We start from the raw sequence: 23890 nt of genomic DNA on the forward strand, positions 1-23890 counted from the left end.
AGATCCAACCTCGAATGCTAAATCCACTCCGGATCCAAGCATCCGACACAAACTCCGGCCAAAAACATTCCATAACTACAAAATCACCAAACAACCTCCGATCAACAACAACACCACAGATCTACAGCCAAATTCCCCAGATCAAGCACCAAAGTGACAAAAACAGAGATTAACATGCAACTTGCCGAAATAAAACTTCAAACAACCAGGATCAACGTAGATCAACACGAGATAACACCAATATAACAGAAACTAAAGGAATGCATAGATAATCTGTAACAGCAACAACCAAATTTGACTTCCAAACGCGAAGTTCAAACGAAATAAAGTGCAAAAGCAGAATGAAAATAGATTGTTTCTTCGCCCTTCACGCGGACGGTGTTACGACTGACTTCTTTCGGAAGATGAGACCCTTAAAAACCTAAACTACCCCAGAACTCCCATTTCCCAAGTGTGTGTGTTGTGTGTGAGCTAAGAGCAAAAATTGTGTGTCCTTTTGTGTGTTGCATGCTCCTTTATTTATAGGCGTTGAAGTGGGGCCCAGCCGAGGTATAGATAGTCTTTGTTGCCCTCAGCTATTGACTCCCTTCTTCTAGCCTCCTTTTCCTTCAATTTCTGCTCACTTTTCCTTCGCTAGTCCGTTTCCTCCCATCTCTCTTCCTGGATCTAGCGATTTCGTGTCACACCTGGCTTAAAAACTGTGTTAGACCCAGTAAAATATAGTGTTTTTCACCATATAACCGATGCATAAAATTAGTCTTATCACCGTCTGAACTCCAGATTTCCAGACTTTGCATTTTGACTCCCTTTTCCGGCTCAAATATGCACATTTCTCACAAAACACGTCAAAATACCGAAATAGATAAAATATGCAAATAATAGACATGTAATGTGATTTTGACATTAAAAACGAACTAAATAATGACCTTAAAACAGTGCAAAATCCGAGCGTATCACCAGCGGCGAGAGTGCAGCGGCGGCAGCGGTGCGTCACGCCAGCCTCACAGACGGCATTTGTTCCAGCGAGCACCGCTGCGGATGCTCTTATGCACCGATAACACTATAAACTAGTATTATTAAAATACAATTATATGGGAATTAATTTAATTAATACTATGCGTATAACTCAATAACTAAGGCGAGAGTAAACCACTTGGATATGGTCCCAACTTAGCTACGAAAAACACTACTATGAGTAGAATATTTATAGCTTTTTAATTATATCATTCTGATTACTATATACTCCTAGTACTTAGTCGTGCATGTTGAGTAGTTAAATTAGCAGAAAAGTGGAGTAATTTGTAAAGGGTCTTATATCTTATTTGAAAGAAAAATAGTAGTAGTACTAGTAAAACGTATGTATAAAAATAATTTTGATAAAAAATAAAATTAAGTGCATGATTGGCGGTTGATAACTAAACTTCCACCACAAACAATATGTTTGATATCTGTTTCCCAAACAAAAAAAACTGAGCAAGTCATGGCGCCCAACAGCCTTACACTCGCCCCACTTCCATTAAAACCTCCCACACAAACCTCTCACTCACTCCCTTTACTTCCTTTCCGGACTCTCACTTCTCCGTATCATCCTCGCAACTTGAAGAGAAAGCCAACTTTAGCAGCTTCGGTGTCCCGCTCAAATGCTGTTACCGAACAAGTTATTCAATCTCACACAAACCAAACTACCCTTTCTTCCTCCAAGCTTGTCCTCGTTGTTGGAGGAACCGGTGGCGTGGGTGAGTGATTCTCCTCTTCTTCCAATTTTTCGCTTTTCGCACACTTCAATTTCACTCGGTGTTTCGATATGATGATGATTCTGGGGGAAACAAAAATCATTGCAATTTCGGTTTTGAATTCAAATCTAGGGTTATTGCTCTTATACAGTTTCACCTTCAAATGAATATCTACATATTAAGATGATCAATTCAGTTGCCAGGGGTGTGAATTTGAGCACGGATTAAACAAGCCTTTATTCAGAAGTGATGGCACACGAAATCAATTGATGAAAAATTGATTTTCCTGCCTTGATGATTAATTTTGTTAGAGTGGGAATTTCCTTGGCCTCCCATGCCATTACTTCGTTTTTGTTAGAAAAGAGTATATAATTCTAGCCATGCATTGACCTCTTTTTTAACAGAAACTTTCTTATTAAACCTCTAAACTACAGTATTGCAATTTAGGTCAATTGGTTGTAGCATCACTGCTCGATCGGAATATTAGAGCACGGCTTTTACTCCGTAATCCGGAAAAGGCCATCACTCTCTTTGGTGAGCAAGATGAGGAAAAACTGCAGGTTATCTAGTTTAACTATGCACCAAGTTTTCATGCTATAGTTAGACATCTGAAAAATAACTACTACTAGCATTTTTTTTAAATTCTTGCTTGTCTTATTCTTTAAGTATCTTTCTAAACTTGGTAGGTGCGGCAAGGTGACACGCGGAACCCAGAGGATTTGGATCCTTCAATATTTGAGGTATGATGGTTTCCGTCCAGTTTAGCTCTTGGTTTGTTGTTTCACATATGAAAATTTTCGTCCACTTTAGCTCTAGTAGTATGTGAAATGATCTTTTGCAATCTAGTCAGGGCCATAAATGATACTATAAGTTTATGTTGCAGGGTGTTACACATGTTATATGCTGCACTGGAACAACAGCCTTTCCATCTAAGAGATGGGATGGAGACAACACACCTGAAAGAACAGGTTAGAATATTCCTTCCCCAAATATAAATAAGCTTGGTGTTTGTCCGTATTTCGGTATTCTCTACCATCATCCTATGTTATATCCCCAGTGCCTTATGTACCATTTATGTCATTCCTTCGCAGACTGGGAGGGTGTGAGAAATCTTGTGTCAGCAGTGCCCTCATCAGTGAAAAGAATCATTCTTGTTTCTTCGGTTGGAGTCACCAAGTTCAATGAAATTCCATGGAGGTATGCTTTCCATGTTGTGATGTATCAATGTTTAGTGAGAGCATGTCACTCTGAGGTAAAAATGGTTGTTTTGCAATTAGGGGAAAGGGGCATGCTTTCTTAAAATAAGTTTGAAATGATACTTTGCCTTCTCATACGTGAAGTGCTGAGATTTACATTGACTACTGAGTACCCGCTTCAAAGTTTGAAATGATACTTTGCCTTCTCATACTTTGCCTAAACCCTAAATATTGCACTATGTTCTTAATGAAGATTCACAAACTCATTACACAAACTTGCTTGCATAGTAGTAATATCTTCCTTTATGCCAATTGTCAGAATGGATTTCAATAAAAGATGTCAGGTTTTTTTACTCAAATAAATTTATGGAAGAAAGCAAACTTTTTCTTAACTCCATCTTTCTTCTATGCCCAGCATCATGAACCTTTTTGGTGTTCTAAAATACAAGAAAATGGGGGAGGACTTTGTTCGTAATTCTGGCCTTCCATATACTATAATCAGGTTTGATATAGTTTCTAATTGGATGCCATTTTTTCTTTTTAACTTTTCAGTTATCAAAATATATTTTCACATTTCTCTCTCACTCTCTTTGTGCAGACCTGGTAGGTTAACAGATGGACCCTACACATCTTATGATCTGAATACTCTACTCCAGGCTACTGCTGGGGAACGCCGAGCAGTTGTTATAGGCCAAGGTGCTGAGTGTTTTCACATTGATGGCTACTCTTTTGCATTAATTTCGTTAGCAATGACAGTAGCTCTCTTATAGCAGTTAGAGAAAAACTAATTTGGTGATGAACATAACTAATCAATCAAGCTTTACATAGAGTAAAATTTGTCAAACAATGGTGATCTATACACCTGCCAGTATTATGTTATCTTCACGTTGTTGATGTGCATGGGTTTTGCAGGGGATAAACTTGTCGGGGAGGTAAGTAGACTTGTCGTAGCAGAAGCTTGTGTGCAGGCGTTGGACATCGACTTCACTGAAGGCCAGATCTACGAAATCAACTCAGTCCAGGTTCCTTTCTTTACGTTATTAGCTCACCAAAACTTGTTACAATCCATGCTCATTGAATATAGAACAATGTGTTTTGTGTTTATTTCAGTAACAATCAAATTTGTTGGTATATCTGTTTGAATGCAAGTTTTGGTGTGGTTAAACTGAATGTTAATGAATGCAGGGGGAAGGACCTGGAAAGGATCCCAGAAAGTGGGAACAGCTATTCAAAGCTGCAACTTTAAACTGACCCAATGCACATAAACTTCAAAAGCCTGTGTATAAAAATTACCAAAGCGAAAATGTATCTTTCAGTCTCTTCTTTAGCTGTATAGTACGTGCAAAACTATTACGATTGAAAATCATCAAGTACAATATTATTTTTATGGTCATACAATGTAAAGTAGTCTTTACATAATATTTTTAAAAATAATTTACTTGATCAAATTAAATTTATGGTGATTATTATAAAAATTAAAATTAAAAATGTTATCAAAAAATTTTATATTTGAGTCAAACTAAATGTATAAAATAAAACAAACACATACAACAACGAATTGAATTACGAACATGGTTCCATATACCCAAAATAATTTACAATGATATAAATTTGAATATAGGTTTGTGTTAAAATGACAACCTCTCTTAAAGTGACATCGTGACACCACTTATACAGCAATATTATAAACGCTACACAACAATATTACAAACACTACACAACAATTTATAGATTGCTGTATAGTGTGTCGGATATTGCTGACCAAGAAAAATTGTTGTATAAAGAGCAATAAATTGCAATCGTCTTTTTCAGTTTTTTTTTGCCACGTGGCAGCTTATTATTCGTCACGCGTGTACAAATGATTGGCTAGGAATGGTGGTATGGTGTTATTTTAAGGGGTGGTGGCACCCTAACATCACCCTTTGAATATATACTAATTTTGAGTTGAGCAAAAATTAAAAAAAACCAATCTTTTTTTGCTAGACCTCTCATGCAAAAAAGGTGTGATATTTTACAAAATTTATCATCAGAATTCAATCAAAATTATAGTCTACTATGTAAAAAACCTAGTATATCATAAATTTATAAATTAAAATTTAATGATCCCAAAATAAAAATTGAAATTTAGAATAAAGATGAATTAATTAAACGCTATGGGGCGCGAAGTGAGTGTCTAAAGCAATGCCACATCATCATCATTCATACTACCAATAACGATAAACTGATAACTGGGGAAACAAATCAACAGATTAAACATGGCGAGATTCTGCCTGCAATTGAACGCCGGCAATGGCATAGCCAGAAATCTCACAATCGCTTCCTCTAAAGACAGCGCCAGTAATATCGAAAGAGTCGAGCTACCTGAAAAAGTGAAGACCTCCCGAATTCTGATACTAGGCGGTACCGGAAGAGTTGGAGGTTCCACTGCCCTCGCCCTCAACAAATTCTGCCCTCATCTTCGCATCGTAGTCGCTGGCCGAAACAGGTATTTCTTACGTCTTCAATGAATTCAAAGGAATTTACTGTATAAAGCTATTCCTAGTTGTTTAATTTGAATTGGTATTGCTATTAACACAGTCGTTTAAATAGGGCTTAAGTTAATTAGGGCAATGTGTGGTTAATTGGCAGGGAAAAAGGTGCTGCAGTGGTGACAAAATTAGGCAATAACTCTGAATTTGTGGAGGTTGACATCAATGATAGTTTATCACTAGACAAAGCGTTGAAGGGTTTGTGATTCTTCCAATTGCTTTTCCAATTCCTTATCATTGTCAGATGAATTAGATTATACAAGTGTTAGCTTCAAATTGCTGAGTTGGCTTGGTTTCGATGATTATCTTTAATCAGCTACCTATGTGTAGGTGTGGATCTTGTTGTTCATACTGCCGGGCCATTTCAGCAGTCCGACAAGTGTACCGTGCTTGAAGCTGCAATTCAGAACAAGGTGAGAGAAAGGTAATGAGCATGCTTTTGTTCCAGAACATACTTGGTTTTATATCTCATTGTTATTCATTATTAGCTCTGTATCAATGCACAAGCATGATATTGATTGTTTTTGTCTCCCAGGTTGCCTATCTTGACGTGTGTGATGATTCAAGCACCGCACAGCGTGCAAAATCATATATGAACAGAGCACTCGATGCAAATATTCCAGCAATAACAACTGGGGGGATTTACCCAGGAGTGAGCAACAGTTCTGTCGCATTATCTCGAGAAACCCTTTAAGTTCTTTCACAACTTGCTATTTTTACCTTTACCCTTTATGGGGATGAAAAAGTCCATTTTATTACATTCTTATACATTTGTCCTCTCCCATATTGCGAGTTGGTTTTCGTATCAAAAATATTTCCTAAATTGACTTCATGTATCAATTGATTATCATTGCTATCCTTTGGCCCCGTTTGCATCACTGTCTCATTTTACCAACTTTTGCTCTGTACATGGTTGGCTTTAAAGCACATATTCAGTTCCTTGCATAAATAATTCCCTGTACTATTGCAGTAATGGCGGCAGAGCTAGTTCGTGCAGTCAAAAGTGAGGGCAAAGGTGAACCAGAGAGACTGAGGTGATTTTTATCTTCTCTGTAAAATTGTAGTTATCATCAACCCTTGTTTCATTAGAATAATCATTATAGTTGATTGATGAAGGGAAAGTTAATTGAAACTTACTGAACTGGGGAGCTTGATTATTATGAAAATTGCAGGTAGCCTACTGCTGGCTTTATCTTATTGTTCCGATGCTAATATAGATGCCTGTAACAGGAAGACACACTTATGACCTTAGAAGACTTAGGAGCAAATTATGTGTAATATGGAAAACCAAACTACTCGTTGATCTCCTTTTGTTTCTAAAATTCTAGTTCAATTAACATGCTTTTTGCGAATGAGATGGAAATCCGAACTACTCGTTGATATCCTTTTCTCATTTTGTTTCGAAATTCTTGTTTAATTAACATGCTTTCTTGCTTTTAGGTTCTATTATTATACTGCAGGCTCTGGTGGTGCTGGCCCAACAATATTATCTACTAGCTTTCTACTTCTAGGAGAAGAGGTAGTTGCATATAACAAAGGTTGGGTGATGATTGTTTCCTTCTCTGCTCTCTTTGTTCCATGACATCATATTGATAATTTTGGTTAGATGCTTACTCGGTATTTGACAGGGGAAAAAATTAAACTGAAGCCTTATAGCGGGATGCTCAGCATTGATTTTGGACGTGGAATTGGGAAGAGGGATGTTTTCCTGTTGTAAGTTTATGAAAATAGTTATGTTTTTAGCATCAATTATTCCAGATAAAAGATACTAGTACTTAAGTTATGGCCCAGCTAAATGACAGTATGCTAGTACTTTCTAGTCCACGAGATTTGAGAGAGACACAATTAGCCAGCTGTGTTATGCATGTCTGGAACAGTGCTCAAGTACTCTATATCTTGACAATTGTATTAATCCAGATAACATACTCATACGTAAAATATCGTCAATGTCGTTTTCTTATGGAACCAAACCATGCATTTCACTACACCACTGCACACATTAACACAACACATTAGTATAGGGCTTTCCCATGCCAACTCTTAATAGGTTGTCAAATTTTGGAGTTAGTTATGTTAAAAAAATTATTTGTAAGTAGCCTTTTAAAGAAGAATGGTCTTAGAAGACGCCCTTAATATTTCATGTGGCCTTATGAGCAAACACATTTATTAGACCACTTCTGTGATGTTTTGGCAAAGCATGTTGGAGTAATGATTTTTGACCAAGACATCATGAAAAAAGGGACTATCCAATCACTGTTATCTGGAGAAGGCAATTGAGAAAATTATTCTTTCAGGAATTTACCCGAGGTCAGAAGCACCCATGAGATTCTCGGAGTACCAACTGTGAGTGCACGGTTTGGGACTGCACCCTTCTTCTGGAATTGGGGGATGGTAGCCATGACATACTTACTTCCAGCTGTATGTATATTAATCTCTGGAAATTGAAATTCATTTTTAAGTGGTGCAGTGCTTCCTTCATAGGAGAGATCTGATTTTCTTTTGCAATATAGTTAAATAGGTGTATGTGTCAAAAAAACCCCACTAGGTGCAGTGGTCTCATGCATCCTATTTCTCAGACATATCATCTCCCCATCTGAAGACTTGTAAAATTTTTACGGCAATAATAATTAAGTCCTGCGTTTCATTGTTCCATTGCAATGATATAGTACTTCTAAATTCTTTCCCTCTCAAATGAGATATACTAATTATTTTTAACTGCTTCACACTTGAATGAGTAATATAATTAACCTCTTTCTTTAGTGGTACGTTGCTTTCTGTTGAATATAATATTGTGAGAATCATAATCTTCAGGAAACCCTGAGAGACAGAAGCAAAGTTCAACAGCTAGTTGACCTGTTCGACCCTTTAGTCAGAAAAGTTGATTCAATTGCTGGAGAGAAAGTGTCGATGAGGGTACATTTACTTATGTTTTCCAGAACTGTAAATTGTTAACTATGCTATGAGGAAGTTTTGAATTTAAGCTAGTAATGTTTACAATGTTTAATGCCAAACAGGTTGATTTGGACTGTTCTGATGGAAAGTCTAGAATAGGAATATTCAGCCACAGAAAACTATCTGAGTAAGTACAGTTCATCGTGTTTGTTTCTGTCTGATCAATGTATATCTGATCTTTCTCCCACTTCAAGTATTTAAGTGGACTCAGGCCATACTGAGGTTATTGTATCACATTCTATGGTTATACTTATATGGTGTCCCGTTAAATCCTTTTCAGATCAGTAGGAATCTCTACAGCTGCATTTGCCCTGGCAATTCTCGAAGGAAGCACGAAGCCTGGAGTTTGGTTTCCTGAAGAGGTATCCTGAAGCACGAAACACAAACCATACTAGTCTACTCCCATCATAATCGTTTCGTCACTTGCTTGTAGCCTGAAGGTATTGCAGTGGAGGCAAGGGAAGTCCTTCTAAGTCGTGCTGCACAAGGAACGTACAATTTCATCATGAACAAGTATGATCATTTATCAGGAAATCTGTCTATTCCTTGCACCGTTTTACTCAATCGTTTGTTACGTTGATAGGGCTCCCTGGATGGTTGAGACTAATCCAAAGGAGATAGCTTTTGGGATCTACAACTGAAAACTCGTGTACATCATGTTCACTTTTGGCTGTTGAGGATGCAAAGGTAATTTAGCTTTCCTAATAATTTTCATGTCAAGTGAATTTAGACCAAAACACTTTTCTTTGATTGTACAAAATGATACCTATGGTGAGAGTCTTGGGATGTACTTACTTATCATTCATCTATTTGACATGTATTCATTGGTGGACTAATAATGAAATAGAATTAAGTACAAGGAATTAGGTTCTTGCACCAAACAAAGATTGCTGGAAATAATTCTGCTTTAAAGCATATAAACATCGGAGAAAAGTGCCAAAAGACCACCTTTTTTGTAAGACAATAGTAATGGTACATGCACTGCACTCGAATGATTAAATGGTGGCAACAAATTCAAATATTCTTTGCTCTTGCATTTACAAATTCGATCATATTTAGATTTATGATAGATTCTACGGCTAGAAGCAGATACTAAAATTAGTTGACTTAATCTTTATTGGCCATTAATTTATTTGAACACTTTTTTTCTTTTCTCTGTGTGAAAGCCTTTTTTAATAAATTTGTCATCATTAATAAATCGTTATATTTGTGTCTTCCCCTTTTTGTATATATGATCCATTCATTTCTGAAAGTACTTTTGCATTATAGTTTTTCCATTCCAATACAAGTTGCTGGACCAGATATATACATTACAATAAAAGTTGTTCCAGGCTACCAGCACCAGCAGATTACACTTGTAAATGTATTTTATAAATTAAATTATTTTTCTTAGTTAATGCATGATGGTAGCCGGTAGGCATTTCAAATCTCTATTAAACATTTATTACTGAGAATATCAAGTGTTTGTTCATTCATTTTTAATTTTTCATATTGACTATAAACTGGTTACATCCACTAAAAACACAGGGTCAGCACTGACCCAATCAATAGCAATCAATAGGATGCCTAAAGATTTTGTAGGCTTTTACTAATTTTTGAACATTTTATGCCACAACTCCTATAATATCCACAATTACTATATCTATCTAATTGTTTAGACTAACTAACGTCGTTAATGCAAAGATTAACGGCCTTGGAGTAAGATATTTCTCAGCTTTCCAGAATTGAGAAGTAAAACAAAATTATGTGCTTTCGAATCACAAGAAATGAGACATAACATTATTGGACTCCATTTCCCTTTTAGAGCATCCACAATGGAGGCTAGCGGATAGGCTAGTCGATCGCGGGCGCTAGCCGACTGCTGGCCGATTCGCTAGCCTCCACTGCGGCAATTTAGGCTAGCCGATCGGCGAGCTCTAGCCGATTTGCGGGCGCTAGCCGACCGCTGGCCGATCCGCTAGCCGCCATCGTAGGCTCAATTTCGGCTAGCCGGTTGGAATTTTTTTAATGTATTTTTTATGCATTTTTTTTATTTATTGCATTTTTTTAATGTATTTTTAATGCATTTTTTATTGCATTTTTAATGTATTTTTTTTATGAATTTTTTTAAATTATGTAATTTTTTTAGGATGTACCTTTTTTTTTAATTTATATAAAATTATTACATTTTTATTGCATTTTTAATGTATTTTTAAAAAAAAATTAGTGAGGAGTAGAGTGCGGCGGGGGCTCGTGTGTGGAAGCTCGGTTTTTTTTAATTATGTAATTTTTTTTAATTAATGTACTTTTTTTTAAAAATGAAATTAATGAATTTTTCCGTATATGTGTCGTAAATTTAATTCCGTATTTTGTGTTTAATTCCGTAAATTTAGTTTTTTTTCTAATAGTGTTGATTATGTGGCTAGCCTATTGCTTGTCTAGTTGCTGGTAAATTTAATTCCGTAAATTAATATGTCTCGTAAATTTAATTCCGTAATTTATCGTAAATTTAATTCCGTAAATGTAGTTGTTTTTTAATTATTTTTATTACGGCTAGTCTATTTGCTTAAAATGATGATGTGACAGGTGGAATTTTAGTGCTGATGACATGGTAGAGAGAGAGAGTGGCTGGCCTGTGGCTGGCCTAAAGCCATTGTGAATGCTCTTACGGCTCGTTTTTAGAAAGCTGGCCAACACTTTCGTTCACAATGTCAAAACCAAAATAAATAACATCGTTGTGATGGGCTCCATCCAACACGATTGTCCCTTCATGTTGTAGCGCTTATTCGTATGCGTTGTGGATGCACGAATGGCTCGCCTCACAATGAGACCGACGTCCTAATAATATTACAGTGATGCAACTTAGAGTCCTAAATTGAACTGAAATATTGTGATTATAAATATAAATATGATATTCGTCTTTACTAATTTGATCAAGTTACTGCTATTATAATGTACTACTATGACGCATTAACAAAACTTGTTATGAAACTAATGAAAACACAGTATAAATGAAATTAGTTACTACTATTAAAGTATACCTTTGTAAAATGATGTTCGACTGTTCAAAATAATTACTATAATTTTAATAAAAACTATACTACTGTATTTGATAATTTTGATGTATACATATAAAAAATACTTCATTTATCCCTTCTTTCGTGATTCATAGGAGTATTCTTTTTAGATTGACTCAAGTTAAATAGTAAAATTGTATTTTTAATATCAGTTATTTATTTTATTTTCTACCTAATTACCTATCTTGTGTTAACTTTCTCCACTTAATTAAAAAAAAACACCACATTTTTAAAAATATCTCAATACTAGGAAAATGAAGGTGTATTACAACAAATTTGAGAGAAATGATTGAGGGCAGCTACGAAATCATAGTTGAAAAAATGTTTAAAAATTTTCTGATAAGTAGTACTAGTAGAGTAATAATTATTTATAATTAATTAGAATACATGGTACAGTAGTAGTAATAGTAGTTTTGTTGCATAAACAAGCTTGAGGTATAAATTGAAATATGTAATCATAGAATAAAATAGTGAAAAGCCATATTTGTATGTGAGCAGGAGCAAGCTATAGTTCCAAAATTGGAGTAAAATGAAGTGATTATGTGAAATAGACAGTGGACACACGAACATTTCCTGATTCAGATCTCCCAACTTTTGTCGTCTTCCATAACGACAACAAATTGATTAAAGCAAGCGAGAGAAAAAAGAGATCAAAGTTATGACAGTGCCCAAGACAACACACCAGGTTTGCAGTGCCACCAAAAATTATGGTTCCAAGTTTTCTCTCCTTGTTTGACCAGCCTATGCCATTACCAAACTCCCCTAATTTCCCGCCACTTTACCATAAATGAACAAACTCAAAATATTTACTACTTATCCACTTAATTAACCAACTCTTAGGTTGTTAATCCTCCTACATTCAAGATTCCCCTTCACTCATACCAACTCCTTTAAAGTTGCTTAAATTAAATTTAAAACCCTACTCTCTCTCTCTTAATTGAAAAAACCACCATAAAAAACCAGAAGCCAAAGCAAACTCTCTCTCTCTCTCTAGAGTGATGGATAAATCGGAGGCGACGAGCATGGTGATGGCGAGGATTCAAAATTTGGATCCGGAAAACGCTTCCAAAATCATGGGCTACATTCTCATTCAGGACTTGGGGGAGAAGGAGATGATACGCCTCGCCTTCAGCCCCGACGCTCTCCTTCTCTACCAAGCCAAAGCCGCTCTCTCTTCCTCCCATTTCCCCTCCAAACTAGTCATTCCCCCCTTCAATTTCACCGCCCCTTCCTCTCCCTTCCAGCGCGCCAGCCCCCGCCCGTTTTGGAGCGACGAGGAGCAGATTCTCAGCCCCCTCCCCTTCCACCGCCGCAGCTGCTCCGTCAACGACGCCGCCTTTCTGGCTAATCTCGACCAAGGAGGGAGTGGAGGCGGCTGGAGGCCTTGCATGTACTTCACCAGAGGCTTTTGTAAGAACGGGAGCAGTTGTAAGTTTCTTCACGCCGATAGCAGCGACGGTGATGCCGGATTCGACGAGATGATGAAGTTGAAGGCGCTCCAGCAGCAGAGGCTCGCTGCCATGGGTCACCACCTCTTTCCCTACAACAAGTTCGTGGATGAGAGTGTTAGGTATTTTTCCCCCAAATTCGCAGTATAATTGCCCTAATTTTGGGGAAAATGTTGTATAGCATGAAATAATTCATGATTTGTTGTTTTATCTGCTATTGTGATTGTGATTTGGTTGATTTGGTTGGACTGGTAGAGCTGAAATGTGCTCCGCGAGTCGACAAATATACTTGACATTTCCGGCTGATAGCACATTCAAGGAAGAGGATGTTTCCAACTACTTTAGGTATAATTGGTTTTCTTGTGATTTTTGTTCAAGAACGATGAGATGGTGTGTTTATGCGTTTATTTGTGATTTTTGATGATGTTTTTGTATGTATTCAAGCATGTTTGGACCTGTGCAAGATGTTAGGATTCCATATCAGCAGAAGCGGATGTTTGGATTTGTGACATTTGTCTATCCAGATACTGTCAAACTCATCTTGGCCAAAGGAAATCCTCATTTTGTTTGTGATTCTAGAGTGCTTGTCAAACCTTATAAAGAGAAAGGAAAAGTTCGAGAAAAGTAAGCATGCGCATCTTTGGTTTTTGGTTTTGTTTCAGCCGATGATAACTAGTTATTTTTTATTGAATCATTTCTAGGAAACATCATCAGCAGCAAGAGGAGTATTCGTCTTGTTTAAGTCCTTCGGGAATTGATTCTAGGGAGCATTTCGATCACCCCTTTGGTGAGTCGACTGAATTACTGCTTTTGTTTTCCAATAGATAGGCTAAAGTGCTTTTGTTTGCATTAGCTGAAGTTTGTGTTTCTTGTGCAGGACCTAGAATGTTGCTCAGTCCGCAAGATATGATGCTTAAGAAGAAACTGAAGCAAGAGGCGGATTTGCAGCACGCCATTGAACTCGAAGGTCAAAGGATGTTGAGATTGCAACTGAGGGAAGCTGCTCAAAACCATAATAACAGCTATATGCAAATGTTTCCTTCGGGCATCCCATATTCCTCGCCAAGAATGTCTCAATTGCTTATGAATCAACATGACACTTCTTCGTATCATGCAATCAATGAAGATGACGCAGAAGGTCAGCTTAATCGATGGCTTATCTTTCATTTATGTATTCTCAAGAAATTATAGTGACTGTATCCTATGTTCACCTTTTGTGTTTGCTATTATAGAGTCCAGTCATGCTGCTGATGAGAAGTCGGGTTTTGAAGGAGGTGACTCATTTTTTAATAACAATGTTCACTGTGGCAATCACCTGCATCTAGCAGACGCTGATGATTCTGATCTCCATCAAAGGTGCACATTGAATTGTTCGACAAGAATGTTAACTGTCAGTATGAAACAATAATATCCTCTTCTGTTTAAATTGAAAACAGCATGGAGCATGTTCTTCCAGATAATCTGTTTGCTTCTCCGACAAGATCAGCTTCTGAAAACCCGGCTTTTGCTGAAGGTGACGATAACGCACCTGCATCATCCAATGGTGCTGCTACTTTGCTGCCCGGTGGTTCTCCGCTCACCATGGCTTCTCTTCAATCGTGTTACTTACAAATGCCCAGGTACTGCTATATTTATTTCTTTCCACGAATTACATTTTCTAAACTCACTCGGGTTTCACTGTTCAGGTTTTCCTCCGGGCAAGAAGCCATCGAAATGTAGCTGTTAGAAGGTGGTGATGCTAGGAAGCAGGAATTAGCTTTAGCTTGGTAAGCAACTGAAAAACCATGTGCAAATTTCCATCATTAATTTGATGCCATGAAACTTTTACTTTATGTTAATGCAGAAAGTTTGTGTAGCATATACAAGGAAGTAGAAGAAAGTTGATTAGCTGTATGGCCAAAAACTATACCCACACAGCAGTAACAAAAGATGATCTTTAGAAGAAGCTTTTCATCAAGATTGTTGCCATTATCTCATCAATACCATACTATTACTAGTTTCAAGATATACATAATGGGTGGACAGATGAAGTCATTAATGTGAGTGGGGTTCTCTCTCTCATTTTGTACCTCATTGTAGTTATGTGCTGGACCACACCACACAACTAATAGTAGCATATAACAATCACTAGCAAGTAGCAACAATATATTGTCAATTAATATACATATATGTTCCTCTAGCTACTCTTTAATTAATAGTATTGACATATGCATTGGAGAAACATAGGATGCCTTAGTATTTTACACACAGGAAATTGGAAGTTAGAGAAATGTTTATTTTTAATTTTTAGTGATTATGCATAACCTTTTAACATTTCTTGAATCACTATTGTGGAAATAAAGCAGGAAAAAGTTTTTGAATCATGTAACCAAAATAAATTGTACCGAGACGAGAAATAGAAGAAAAAGTAAATTCTTTTGTGCCATAATTAAAGGGCCACCTTTAGGCCTTTATGGTACTCTTTTGTCTCATTTTGTATTTTCTTTAAAGTGGGCAAAGAGCTCATACACTCATGTGGTATCTTTTCTATATTTCTCTAAAATACTATTGGTGTTTAATATGAAAATCAATAAAGTGGATTCAAGATGTCATCATCTGTATTTCCCGATTAATGACACAAGGTTATGTCTAGTCTCTACCCTCTAGGTTGTTTTTCACGAAATTGTCGGGCTTAATCAACAAATTTAATTTGGATTAGGATGATGTACCCGCCGTAAATTTGTAAGGAGGGTCTAGGGCATCACTAACGCTGCCGTAAAATAGGACCGGACCGAGTGGATTGACACATTTTCTGAAAATGGGGAAGAAGACTGCAAAAGAAAAGGAGAAGGCGATGACTGAAGAATGAGCCAAAAAAGTAGACGGGGCTGAGAAAATGAAAATATTGGCGCGCATCTTCGCTGATATTTCGAAAGACCAACAACCAAATGATCAATTTTTTAGCGAATGTTGCTCTAAAAGTACAATGGGCTGAAGTTGGTGTGGGTACTTGATCGTCATTACGATCACTGGCCTGAGTGCACAAAAATTTCTCCAAATTCGCCACCATCATTACCAATAATTGTTAGATGTGGCCTAGCGACTATAATTGGGATGACATTCGCCAACAGTTGGAGCCTGGAGGACGGATGTTCAAGAACGGACAATTATCCGAAGCAATCCCAATTTTGCACGGTTTTGAGGCTTCTTGTGCCCCGAATGATAGCTTCGGCTATTACTCTACGACCGGTGCCTATACCGATCTAAATACCACAATAAAAGAGAATTTGCATTTTTCCTCGTGACTGAAGTTAGAGAGCCTCCCCATGGGGTTGAAGTAGCCAATACGAATGGGAAGGCTCCCAAGGCTCCAAACGTTGCACTCACCTTCAATGGGTTTTATGTTACGACTCCTACTGCTATGATCAAAAGTAACAACTAGCATGTTGTGCAATAAAAAACTAAAACTATACTTACGCCTACTCACACATAAATCTTATTCCATCTGTCTCACTATAAGTGAGACATTTTCTTTTTTGTTGTTGTTAGTATTTGCTTGTTAACAAGAAAATTTTAGTGTGAATATGACTTGATATAACTAAACTAAACACATGGTATAACAACAAAATGGGGGGAAAAAAAAAAGACAAAATAAAATAAAAGTTTGGGGAGACTAGTGTTCACCCGGATCGCCTAAGGCTATCAGACGATTATGGCTCTTGCTCGGATGGAGTTCATTGGTCTTTTTTCGCAACTTTCTTTCGGACTTTTATTTCGACCTGCTAGTTGATGCTCCAGTGTATGCTAAGATTGAACATAAACTTAGTTTTGATTTTTATAAATGTAAAAAAAATTTCAATAACATTTTAATTGTATTACAATCTAACTGAATATATTAATTGAAAATCGAAACAAACAACATTTTACGTGCGTTAAACGAGAGTGATGCTCACGTAAGAATCTCACATAAGATATGTACCATATCATTCCTCGTAATATAAATAAAGAGGTTCAAATCAAAACTCTTCTTGGACATGGGTTTGAAAACCAAAGGTAGTGAAATCTTGAACATCAATCGTAATATAAATAAAGAGGTTCAAATCAAAACTCTTCTTGGGCATAGGTTCGAAAACCAAAGGTAGTGAAATCTTGAACATTTTATTGATGTAGTTAAATTAATTATAAATGTAGTTAGTTTATGTGCAAATATTTAATGTAATTTTCTTACGTTTCACAGTAAGATTTTATATGTAAAAGTGTTTGATTTGGTTATAACAATCAAAGCTGATTCAAAATTTCAATCCAAATTAGGCCCGCTTGTTCAACTGGTTTCAGTCAATTAATCTGTTTCAATTTTTTATAAATTTTAGAATCGGAATCGGATCAGAATCGGCAGGTTCGGTTCCAAACTCGAACCGATGTGTAATTTCTATCCGAATTCATTTGTAATTTTAAATAATTCAATGGTAAAAGATAATAATTCAACGTCTAGAGAGATAAAATATAATACCTAAAAATTCAAATAAACATAAAAAAAAATGCAAATCAACAATACAATAATATTCATGTCCTTAATGTTGGAAAGGGCAGTACTCCTTCCTTTTTATGTTAATAGAGACGTTTCATTTTCTACACCCGTTTTAAAAAAATAATATGAAATGGTTAAAGTGGATAAAGTATAAGAAAGAATAATGTATAGAATAGTCTTCGTTACATTACTCTCTCTCACTTTATATTTTCTTCACTTTAACTAATTATTACTCTCTCCAACCTACTTTAGCAGTCCTGGATTACCATTTTTGGGTGTCTCACTTTAGGACTCTTGATTGGAATATTCCATCAACGGTAGTAGGTCTCACATTCCACTAACTTTTTTCCATTCACATTAAAAAAAATTAAAAAAAAAACTTTTTTTCACTCACATTTTCTTATAATACTAGTATATAAAAGTAGGACTCACATTCAACTATCTTTTTTCACCAACTTTCATTTACATTTTCTAAAACTCGTGCCAACTTAAATGAGACTCCTAAAGTGGAACGGATGGAGTATTATTTTTCCAAATTGAATGCAGAAAATGAAACGTTTCAATTAAAGCAGAAAGAATGGATTGCTACTTTGTAAAGAATCATCAAAAGAATTAACAAATAGTAGTCGGACTAGTTTTTCTAGCAAGTCTTTTTAGAAAAAAGGACTTATAAAGATTAGCAATTTAAAAAAAGGAGTTTTAAATTGAATTTCATTTTTCTTTTTCTTTTTCTAAACAAATATTCAGCGGAATTATCAATACTAATTGATATTGTTGTGACGTTTTGGTTTAAAATTGAATAATTAATAAATTGTTCACAAACATGTTAAAACCGCATGTTAAATGAATTGTTACATAAAAATTTTGTTATAAATAACATAGTATTTGTATAAGCTCTGTGTGAGATAAAAATGAAGTTATGATATCCTACTTATAGTAGTTAATTCATCAAAATTGGACTAGGAAAATAATTTTAGATTTAAAGTATCATGGTTTAAACATTTTAAATACTTCAGAAAACAGAGTTCGCAAATTTAACATGGTTTAAATATCAAAATCACTCAATGTTTACAATTATTTTATTCCAGTTCAATATATTAAACAATTAAGTTAAATTTATTAGTATATTAAATTATAAAAAAATGGAATTGAATTTGTAATTTGGTTCTTGTTTAGGAACTGATTGATCCCGGTTAGAACCGAAACCGTTTCTTAAATGGAATCGGTACCAGAATCGGAATCAGACTCGGTTTTCCGATTCCCAATTCCTCAATTAACCAATCAGTTCTGGTTCCGGTTCCAATAAATCAAGAATCGGAGAACAATTTAAGCACCCTAACCCAAACTAAGCAATTTACATAAAAATAATTGAAAATTAATAAAATTGAATTTTAAAAACTCGATTCTATATTAGTTTGACCAAATTTCTTTAAAAAAAACCTAGAAGTTTGGCTTTTTGTTTGTCCTGCAACTTAAAACTAGCTAAAAAAATGTTAAAGCTTAATTTTACAACACATTTCTTTTAGTGAAATTGTATATAATATGAAGCCGTGAAATCATAAGCGAACGTTATCAATGGTAAAAAACGATATTATATGATTGAAAAATATCAATAGTATATTATGTGGTTGTTTGGTTTGTTACATAGAATAATCATGAGATGTAGTCTATAATTAAGTTGTGAGATTATTTTAGTTGAAGGAGATGACTATTAATAATTATCACATGATTGTCCATCTAAGATTTAGTTGTGAGATTTAATCTCATGAATCAAATACAATACATGTTTAATCCCGAGATATAATTTTGCAAAGCGAATAACTCCTACATATAGCCTGATTGATTTGCTATGAGATACTTTTGAACAAGTCTGGACTTCTTAATTTTCTCAATTAATTTTTAAAGTTATGTAATGAACCATACATTACTAAAGTTCACTATATATTTTACTCCCTCTCGTTGAGTTATTCGATTTTTTGCACTCATTTTGAAAAAATCATAATAAATAGTTAGAATGGATAAATTATAAAGTAAAATCGAGAATAATGTAGATAAGAGTCTTCTCCATTTTAACTATTTATTACTACGATTTTTTCAAAAAACAAGTGCACAGAATGAAGTGACTCAACTTTTATGGGACTGAGGGAGTATTAAAATGTACTATATCGTTCTGACTTTTCTTTTTGGTTTGTACCTACTAAAGTGATTAATTACTAAAAATAAAAACACTTTTCATTTCTCTTTCCACTTAATACACAAAATCAACTGTATAAATTATGTTATCATCTAAGGAAGTCGTGGTCATCTTACTTGACATGGAGGAAGTAGTATTTAACCTTGCATAGCAAATTAACTTTACTATGCAGCCATCACTTGATTAAAGAGCACTACTGCTATTTACTACACCACCGTCCCATTTTAAGTGAACCATTTTTATTTTTGGATGTCCCTAACTAAATGATATATTTGTGAAAAATAAAAATCTCATGCCAAAATAAAAATGTTCTACTTAGAATGGGACGGAGCGAGTATATAAAAATGGGTGTAATTTTATTACGCCCTCCGTCCCACAAAAGATGTCACACTTTCCTTTTTAGTTTGTCCCACAAAAGATGTCATATTTCCATGGAAAAAGTTCTCTCTCACGTTAATATAAAAATTATATTTTCTCTCTCCATCTAATACAAAAAACAAAACCTCCTAAAATCACATATCATCCTACAAATGTGACATCTTTTGTGGGACGGAGGGAGTATTGTGTTACAAAAGAAAAATGTACATAGCTTTTGGGAAAGAAAAAGAAAAGGAATGGTAACTTTGTTTATACTCATCTTTATTCGCCAACTACCCTTCCTACCCCTCCGTGGGCAAACTTGCCCCCTCCCAACCCTAAACTTTGACCACCAAAAACAACTGCTCCCCACTTCATCAATACACACACAGAGGAGAGAGAGAAAAAGAACAAATCCACTCCCATTTCCCCTGTCCGCCTATATTGGCATTTTTTTCTCCATTTCCTCTTTATTCATAATCACCCTCATTATATTAATATTAGGAATGTAATGATTAGCCAAATATAAGCACCAACTCATCATTACCTTTTCTAACATGATTGAATCTTAGCCACCCCCTCTCTCCCCCCTAATAATTCCCCATATTAAATACGCCCCTTCATCAATAAATCAAATCAAAAACAAAAACAAAACATAAACAAACCCCCTCTCTTTCTCCATGGATTATCAATAGTGTCCTTTATAAAACCCTACCCCTTCCTCTCCCCCCCATTTCTCTCTCCCCCATTTCTTCTTGGAGAGGAAGAAAAAGCTAAAAAGCTTCAAACTTTGAGAGCAAAATGGACACATACGAAGCTACTCAAGTAGTGATGTCAAGGATCCAAAGCATGGATCCGGAAAACGCCTCCAAAATCATGGGCTCCATTCTGATTCAGGATCAAGGCGACAAGGAGATGATACGCTTAGCATTCGTCCCTGATTCCATCCTCCTCTCCTACATCAACCAAGCCAAGTCCCGTCTCTCCTCTTCCCCAAAGCCCTTCTCCTCCTCCCCAAGAATCTTGATTCCCAACAACAATTTCCACCACCACCACCACTTCACCAACCCAAGCAGCAGCCCCACCCCTTCCCTCAGCCCGAGGCCCTTCTCCTACGCCGCCGCTCTCAACGCCCCCACCACTCCCTCCGCCCAAAGTTTCAATTTTTACGGCGGCGACGACTCCTCCGTGGATCCAGCGATGAGCCCAAGTGGCCGGAGTGACTCCCTCGTCTTCCCATATGGCGCGGAGGAGCCAAGCCCCCACCACCCCTTCCACCGCCGGAGCAGCTCGGTGAACGACGCTGCGTTTCTTGCTAACATGGATGACTGCGGCGGCGGCGGCGGGTGGCGCCCCTGCATGTACTTTGCCAGGGGCTTCTGCAAGAATGGGAGCTCTTGCAAGTTCCTTCACGGCGGAGAAGAGGCGGCGGCGGAGGTGGGGTCTCCGGGAAAGGGGTTTGATGAGTTGATGAGGATGAAGGCGATTCAGCAGCAGAGGCTTGCGCTCATGGCGTCGTCTCCTCGCGGCCATTTTTCTGCTTACAATAAATGCATCGACTTTCTCAATGAGAATCCGAGGTAAAAAAATAAAATTGGGGGAAAAAATTTAGTCTTTTTTTGCCTTTTTTGTAAAGTCTTGTTCTTTTTTGGGAGCAGTAAAAATCTGGCTTAATGATCTAATTTAGCAATGTGAATGTTAGATTCTAATGTAACTGAGTAGGAAAGTTGTGGCTTTTGGTGAGTTTCTTGAAGCAATGCTGTTGGAAATGCTGAATTGGTATTGTATTGAACTCACAGGAATGAGTTTTTACCTATGGGATTGGGGGCTGCTGCTTTGAGTTCGAGCTCTCGGCAAATTTACTTGACATTTCCAGCAGATAGTACTTTCAAGGAGGAAGATGTCTCTAGCTATTTTAGGTAGGCGATTCGATCTGATTCGATTGGATGTTGGTTAGTTTTGATGATCAAATTGTTGTTGTAATGTGAGCTGATCTATCTACTTTTGAAGTATGTTTGGACCTGTTCAAGATGTTAGGATTCCGTTTCAGCAGAAGCGGATGTTTGGCTTTGTGACGTTTGTGTATCCGGAAACGGTCAAGCTCATCTTGGCAAAAGGGAATCCTCACTTTGTCTGTGATTCTCGCGTGCTTGTCAAGCCTTACAAGGAGAAGGGGAAAGTCGCTGAAAAGTAATTCCGAACCACCCCGTTTTACTTTTATAAAAACTTTAGGTCGTTCATGTAATGAACCGTTGTGACTTGTACGCTCGTTCTAGGAAACAACAACACCACTTGGATTTGGGCATGGAGTCTAGTGAGAACATTGAGCTCCCCTTTGGTAAGCTTGCGTGGATGGTGAATTATCGAGTTGTAATAGCGAATTTAGTGGTTCGCTTCGTTGCTGAGGCTTCTCTTGGTTTTGCTTTAGGATCTAGAATGTTGTTCAATACACCGGAGATGATGCTGAGGAGAAAACTGGAGCAGGAGGCCGAATTACAGCATGCGATCGAGCTTCAAGAAAGAAGGATCATGAATTTGCAACTGATGGACCTGAAAAACCATCAGCATAATCATCACCTCTTGCAAGGTTTTAGAGCCGGAATTCCAATGTCCTCGCCTCGCCAGTCTCAGTTTCTGATGAATCAAAACTTCATCCCTGATGGCTCGAATCAAGAAAACACGGAAGGTTTGCTCTAATTTTCTTTCGTATGCGGAAAGTAATTAGTACTTATGTCTAACAACATGTTTTCAACTACAGAGTTTGATGGTCCAGCTAAATCTACTAACTTGGTGCCGGAAGGAACTAAATTCTGTAACAACATTGTTGTTGGCAACGACAACGGCGATGATTCTAATACCCCTCACAGGTATGCAAAATGAAACTATGTTTTGGTTGCTGTGGATAAATCCATCCATCCCCATATTTCGACTGATTGTATGTTTTTGTTTGGGATAAAACACGAGTGCAGCTTTGATCACATGCTTCCCGATAACCTTTTTGCTTCTCCAACAAAAGTAGCCGGTGAGCACCGTTCTCTTTTCTCTGAAGCTTCGGCCTCTGCTGATGATAGTATACCTGTAACAATGACCTCCTCCAAGAACACTACCAGCCTCGTGCTTCCCGCCCTGGCTTCTCTCAAATCGTGTAGCGTCGAAATACCAAGGTACTATTATAAGCTTCCTCCATTGCTTAGTTACTAGTTTAGGTGAAGAAAGAATTCCAAATTTTACAAGTGAAATTGACTCTTCAGGTTTTCTGCTGGGCAAGAAGCCATTGAAATGTAGGTTTGTTAGAGTTGGAATGGATAGCAACAACCAAGAATTAACTTATGTAGGTAAACTTGATTTCATCTTCAAGTTCATTAGTTAGATATTCCTGTTTCTGATTTTTTTTTCTTTTTTTTAATGCAGAAAGATTGAATATAGCTAAAGCAAAACAATACCCCTCCATCAACAAAATACATAATGGCACTACTATTACTACTACTACTAAAGTGCTGATTGAATGGGAGTAGGGCTCTTTTCTCTGACTACCCCACATTTTGTACCCTCTCTTCATGTGTAAAGGGACCACCACATTATTTAACAAAAGCATATAACAAACAAAAGGTACCAGTGATGATACTATATAATAGCATATTTACAAAATCCTGTGTTTACTTTTGCAATGTGAAAATCATTTGGTGTGTGATTACTTGGTATTTTATTATGCAACACAGGTGGTGGTATTATTAGCTAAATGATGGTCATGATGCATCACATAAAGAAAGTAGGAAGTGAAACATAGAATAAGTGGAAAGGCAAGAGAAAAAGGAAAAGGGTGGGTTTTTGAGGCATGATTAAAGGGACTTTTATAGTAGAGTAATTTGTCTGATATAAAATGAGGGGCAGAGTGCACATGGGTGCTGACACAAAATTT

At 36.6% G+C, this 23890-nt stretch overlaps 4 protein-coding genes across 11 annotated transcripts; all 4 read left to right on the forward strand.

The window, feature by feature from the left end:
- The first annotated feature begins 1437 nt into the window (after positions 1-1437).
- On the forward strand, positions 1438-4322 carry LOC125187094 (protein TIC 62, chloroplastic). 3 transcript variants are annotated; one of them, XM_048083610.1, is made up of 9 exons: positions 1439-1736; positions 2181-2293; positions 2420-2473; positions 2617-2701; positions 2825-2930; positions 3345-3431; positions 3528-3625; positions 3842-3951; positions 4115-4322. In XM_048083610.1, the coding sequence occupies exons 1-9, from the start codon at positions 1481-1483 to the stop codon at positions 4178-4180; spliced, it is 975 nt and encodes a 324-aa protein (XP_047939567.1). In that variant the 5' UTR covers positions 1439-1480; the 3' UTR covers positions 4181-4322. The 3 variants fall into 3 exon arrangements, with proteins under 3 accessions (XP_047939568.1, XP_047939567.1, XP_047939569.1); XM_048083612.1 differs by having other exon boundaries at positions 1508-1736; positions 2168-2293; XM_048083611.1 differs by lacking the exon at positions 3345-3431 and having other exon boundaries at positions 1438-1736.
- Positions 4323-5150: 828 nt separating this feature from the next.
- Positions 5151-11316, forward strand: LOC125187177. 3 transcript variants are annotated; one of them, XM_048083707.1, is made up of 14 exons: positions 5151-5414; positions 5558-5655; positions 5788-5870; positions 5993-6119; positions 6428-6491; positions 6898-6995; positions 7086-7170; positions 7752-7875; positions 8269-8370; positions 8472-8536; positions 8690-8771; positions 8843-8922; positions 8993-9096; positions 10975-11316. In XM_048083707.1, the coding sequence occupies exons 1-13, from the start codon at positions 5185-5187 to the stop codon at positions 9048-9050; spliced, it is 1296 nt and encodes a 431-aa protein (XP_047939664.1). In that variant the 5' UTR covers positions 5151-5184; the 3' UTR covers positions 9051-9096; positions 10975-11316. The 3 variants fall into 3 exon arrangements, with proteins under 3 accessions (XP_047939664.1, XP_047939665.1, XP_047939663.1); XM_048083708.1 differs by lacking the exon at positions 10975-11316 and adding an exon at positions 9679-9861; XM_048083706.1 differs by lacking the exon at positions 10975-11316 and having other exon boundaries at positions 8993-9218.
- Positions 11317-12386: 1070 nt separating this feature from the next.
- On the forward strand, positions 12387-15092 carry LOC125186956 (zinc finger CCCH domain-containing protein 53-like). Its single transcript, XM_048083446.1, has 9 exons — positions 12387-13035; positions 13169-13258; positions 13358-13537; positions 13615-13700; positions 13791-14051; positions 14146-14269; positions 14350-14532; positions 14599-14679; positions 14757-15092. Exons 1-8 carry the CDS (start codon positions 12464-12466, stop codon positions 14630-14632), a joined length of 1530 nt encoding a protein of 509 aa, XP_047939403.1. The 5' UTR covers positions 12387-12463; the 3' UTR covers positions 14633-14679; positions 14757-15092.
- Positions 15093-20604: 5512 nt separating this feature from the next.
- On the forward strand, positions 20605-23665 carry LOC125189211 (zinc finger CCCH domain-containing protein 22-like). Of its 4 annotated transcripts, none has more exons than XR_007170839.1 (9): positions 20605-21551; positions 21771-21890; positions 21982-22161; positions 22248-22309; positions 22400-22657; positions 22730-22838; positions 22941-23135; positions 23243-23306; positions 23383-23665. XR_007170839.1 is itself a non-coding variant. In XM_048086491.1 (9 exons), the coding sequence occupies exons 1-8, from the start codon at positions 20773-20775 to the stop codon at positions 23254-23256; spliced, it is 1737 nt and encodes a 578-aa protein (XP_047942448.1). In that variant the 5' UTR covers positions 20607-20772; the 3' UTR covers positions 23257-23302; positions 23383-23665. The 4 variants fall into 4 exon arrangements, 1 of the variants encoding a protein (XP_047942448.1); XR_007170838.1 differs by having other exon boundaries at positions 23243-23302; XR_007170837.1 differs by having other exon boundaries at positions 20606-21551; positions 23223-23306.
- The last annotated feature ends 225 nt before the right edge of the window (positions 23666-23890 follow it).

Source organism: Salvia hispanica, chromosome 5, assembly GCF_023119035.1.
Source record: "Salvia hispanica cultivar TCC Black 2014 chromosome 5, UniMelb_Shisp_WGS_1.0, whole genome shotgun sequence".
NCBI classification, from domain to species: Eukaryota; Viridiplantae; Streptophyta; class Magnoliopsida; order Lamiales; family Lamiaceae; genus Salvia; species Salvia hispanica.

What these genes read in the sequence shown, in the direction of transcription:
- LOC125187094 (XM_048083610.1), top strand. Translation starts at nt 1,481, where the DNA reads ATGGCGCCCAACAGCCTTACACTCGCCCCACTTCCATTAAAACCTCCC. An exon ending in TGGATCCTTCAATATTTGAG is followed by an intron (nt 2,474 to 2,616) that starts GTATGATGGTTT and finishes TTTATGTTGCAG; the next exon opens with GGTGTTACACATGTTATATG. An exon ending in CTTCCATATACTATAATCAG is followed by an intron (nt 3,432 to 3,527) that starts GTTTGATATAGT and finishes CTCTTTGTGCAG; the next exon opens with ACCTGGTAGGTTAACAGATG.
- LOC125186956 (XM_048083446.1), top strand. Translation starts at nt 12,464, where the DNA reads ATGGATAAATCGGAGGCGACGAGCATGGTGATGGCGAGGATTCAAAAT. An exon ending in GCATTTCGATCACCCCTTTG is followed by an intron (nt 13,701 to 13,790) that starts GTGAGTCGACTG and finishes TTTCTTGTGCAG; the next exon opens with GACCTAGAATGTTGCTCAGT. An exon ending in CAATGAAGATGACGCAGAAG is followed by an intron (nt 14,052 to 14,145) that starts GTCAGCTTAATC and finishes TTGCTATTATAG; the next exon opens with AGTCCAGTCATGCTGCTGAT.
- LOC125189211 (XM_048086491.1), top strand. Translation starts at nt 20,773, where the DNA reads ATGGACACATACGAAGCTACTCAAGTAGTGATGTCAAGGATCCAAAGC. An exon ending in GAACATTGAGCTCCCCTTTG is followed by an intron (nt 22,310 to 22,399) that starts GTAAGCTTGCGT and finishes GTTTTGCTTTAG; the next exon opens with GATCTAGAATGTTGTTCAAT. An exon ending in GAATCAAGAAAACACGGAAG is followed by an intron (nt 22,658 to 22,729) that starts GTTTGCTCTAAT and finishes TTTCAACTACAG; the next exon opens with AGTTTGATGGTCCAGCTAAA.
- LOC125187177 (XM_048083707.1), top strand. Translation starts at nt 5,185, where the DNA reads ATGGCGAGATTCTGCCTGCAATTGAACGCCGGCAATGGCATAGCCAGA. An exon ending in GGTGAACCAGAGAGACTGAG is followed by an intron (nt 6,492 to 6,897) that starts GTGATTTTTATC and finishes TCTTGCTTTTAG; the next exon opens with GTTCTATTATTATACTGCAG. An exon ending in GAGAGAAAGTGTCGATGAGG is followed by an intron (nt 8,371 to 8,471) that starts GTACATTTACTT and finishes AATGCCAAACAG; the next exon opens with GTTGATTTGGACTGTTCTGA.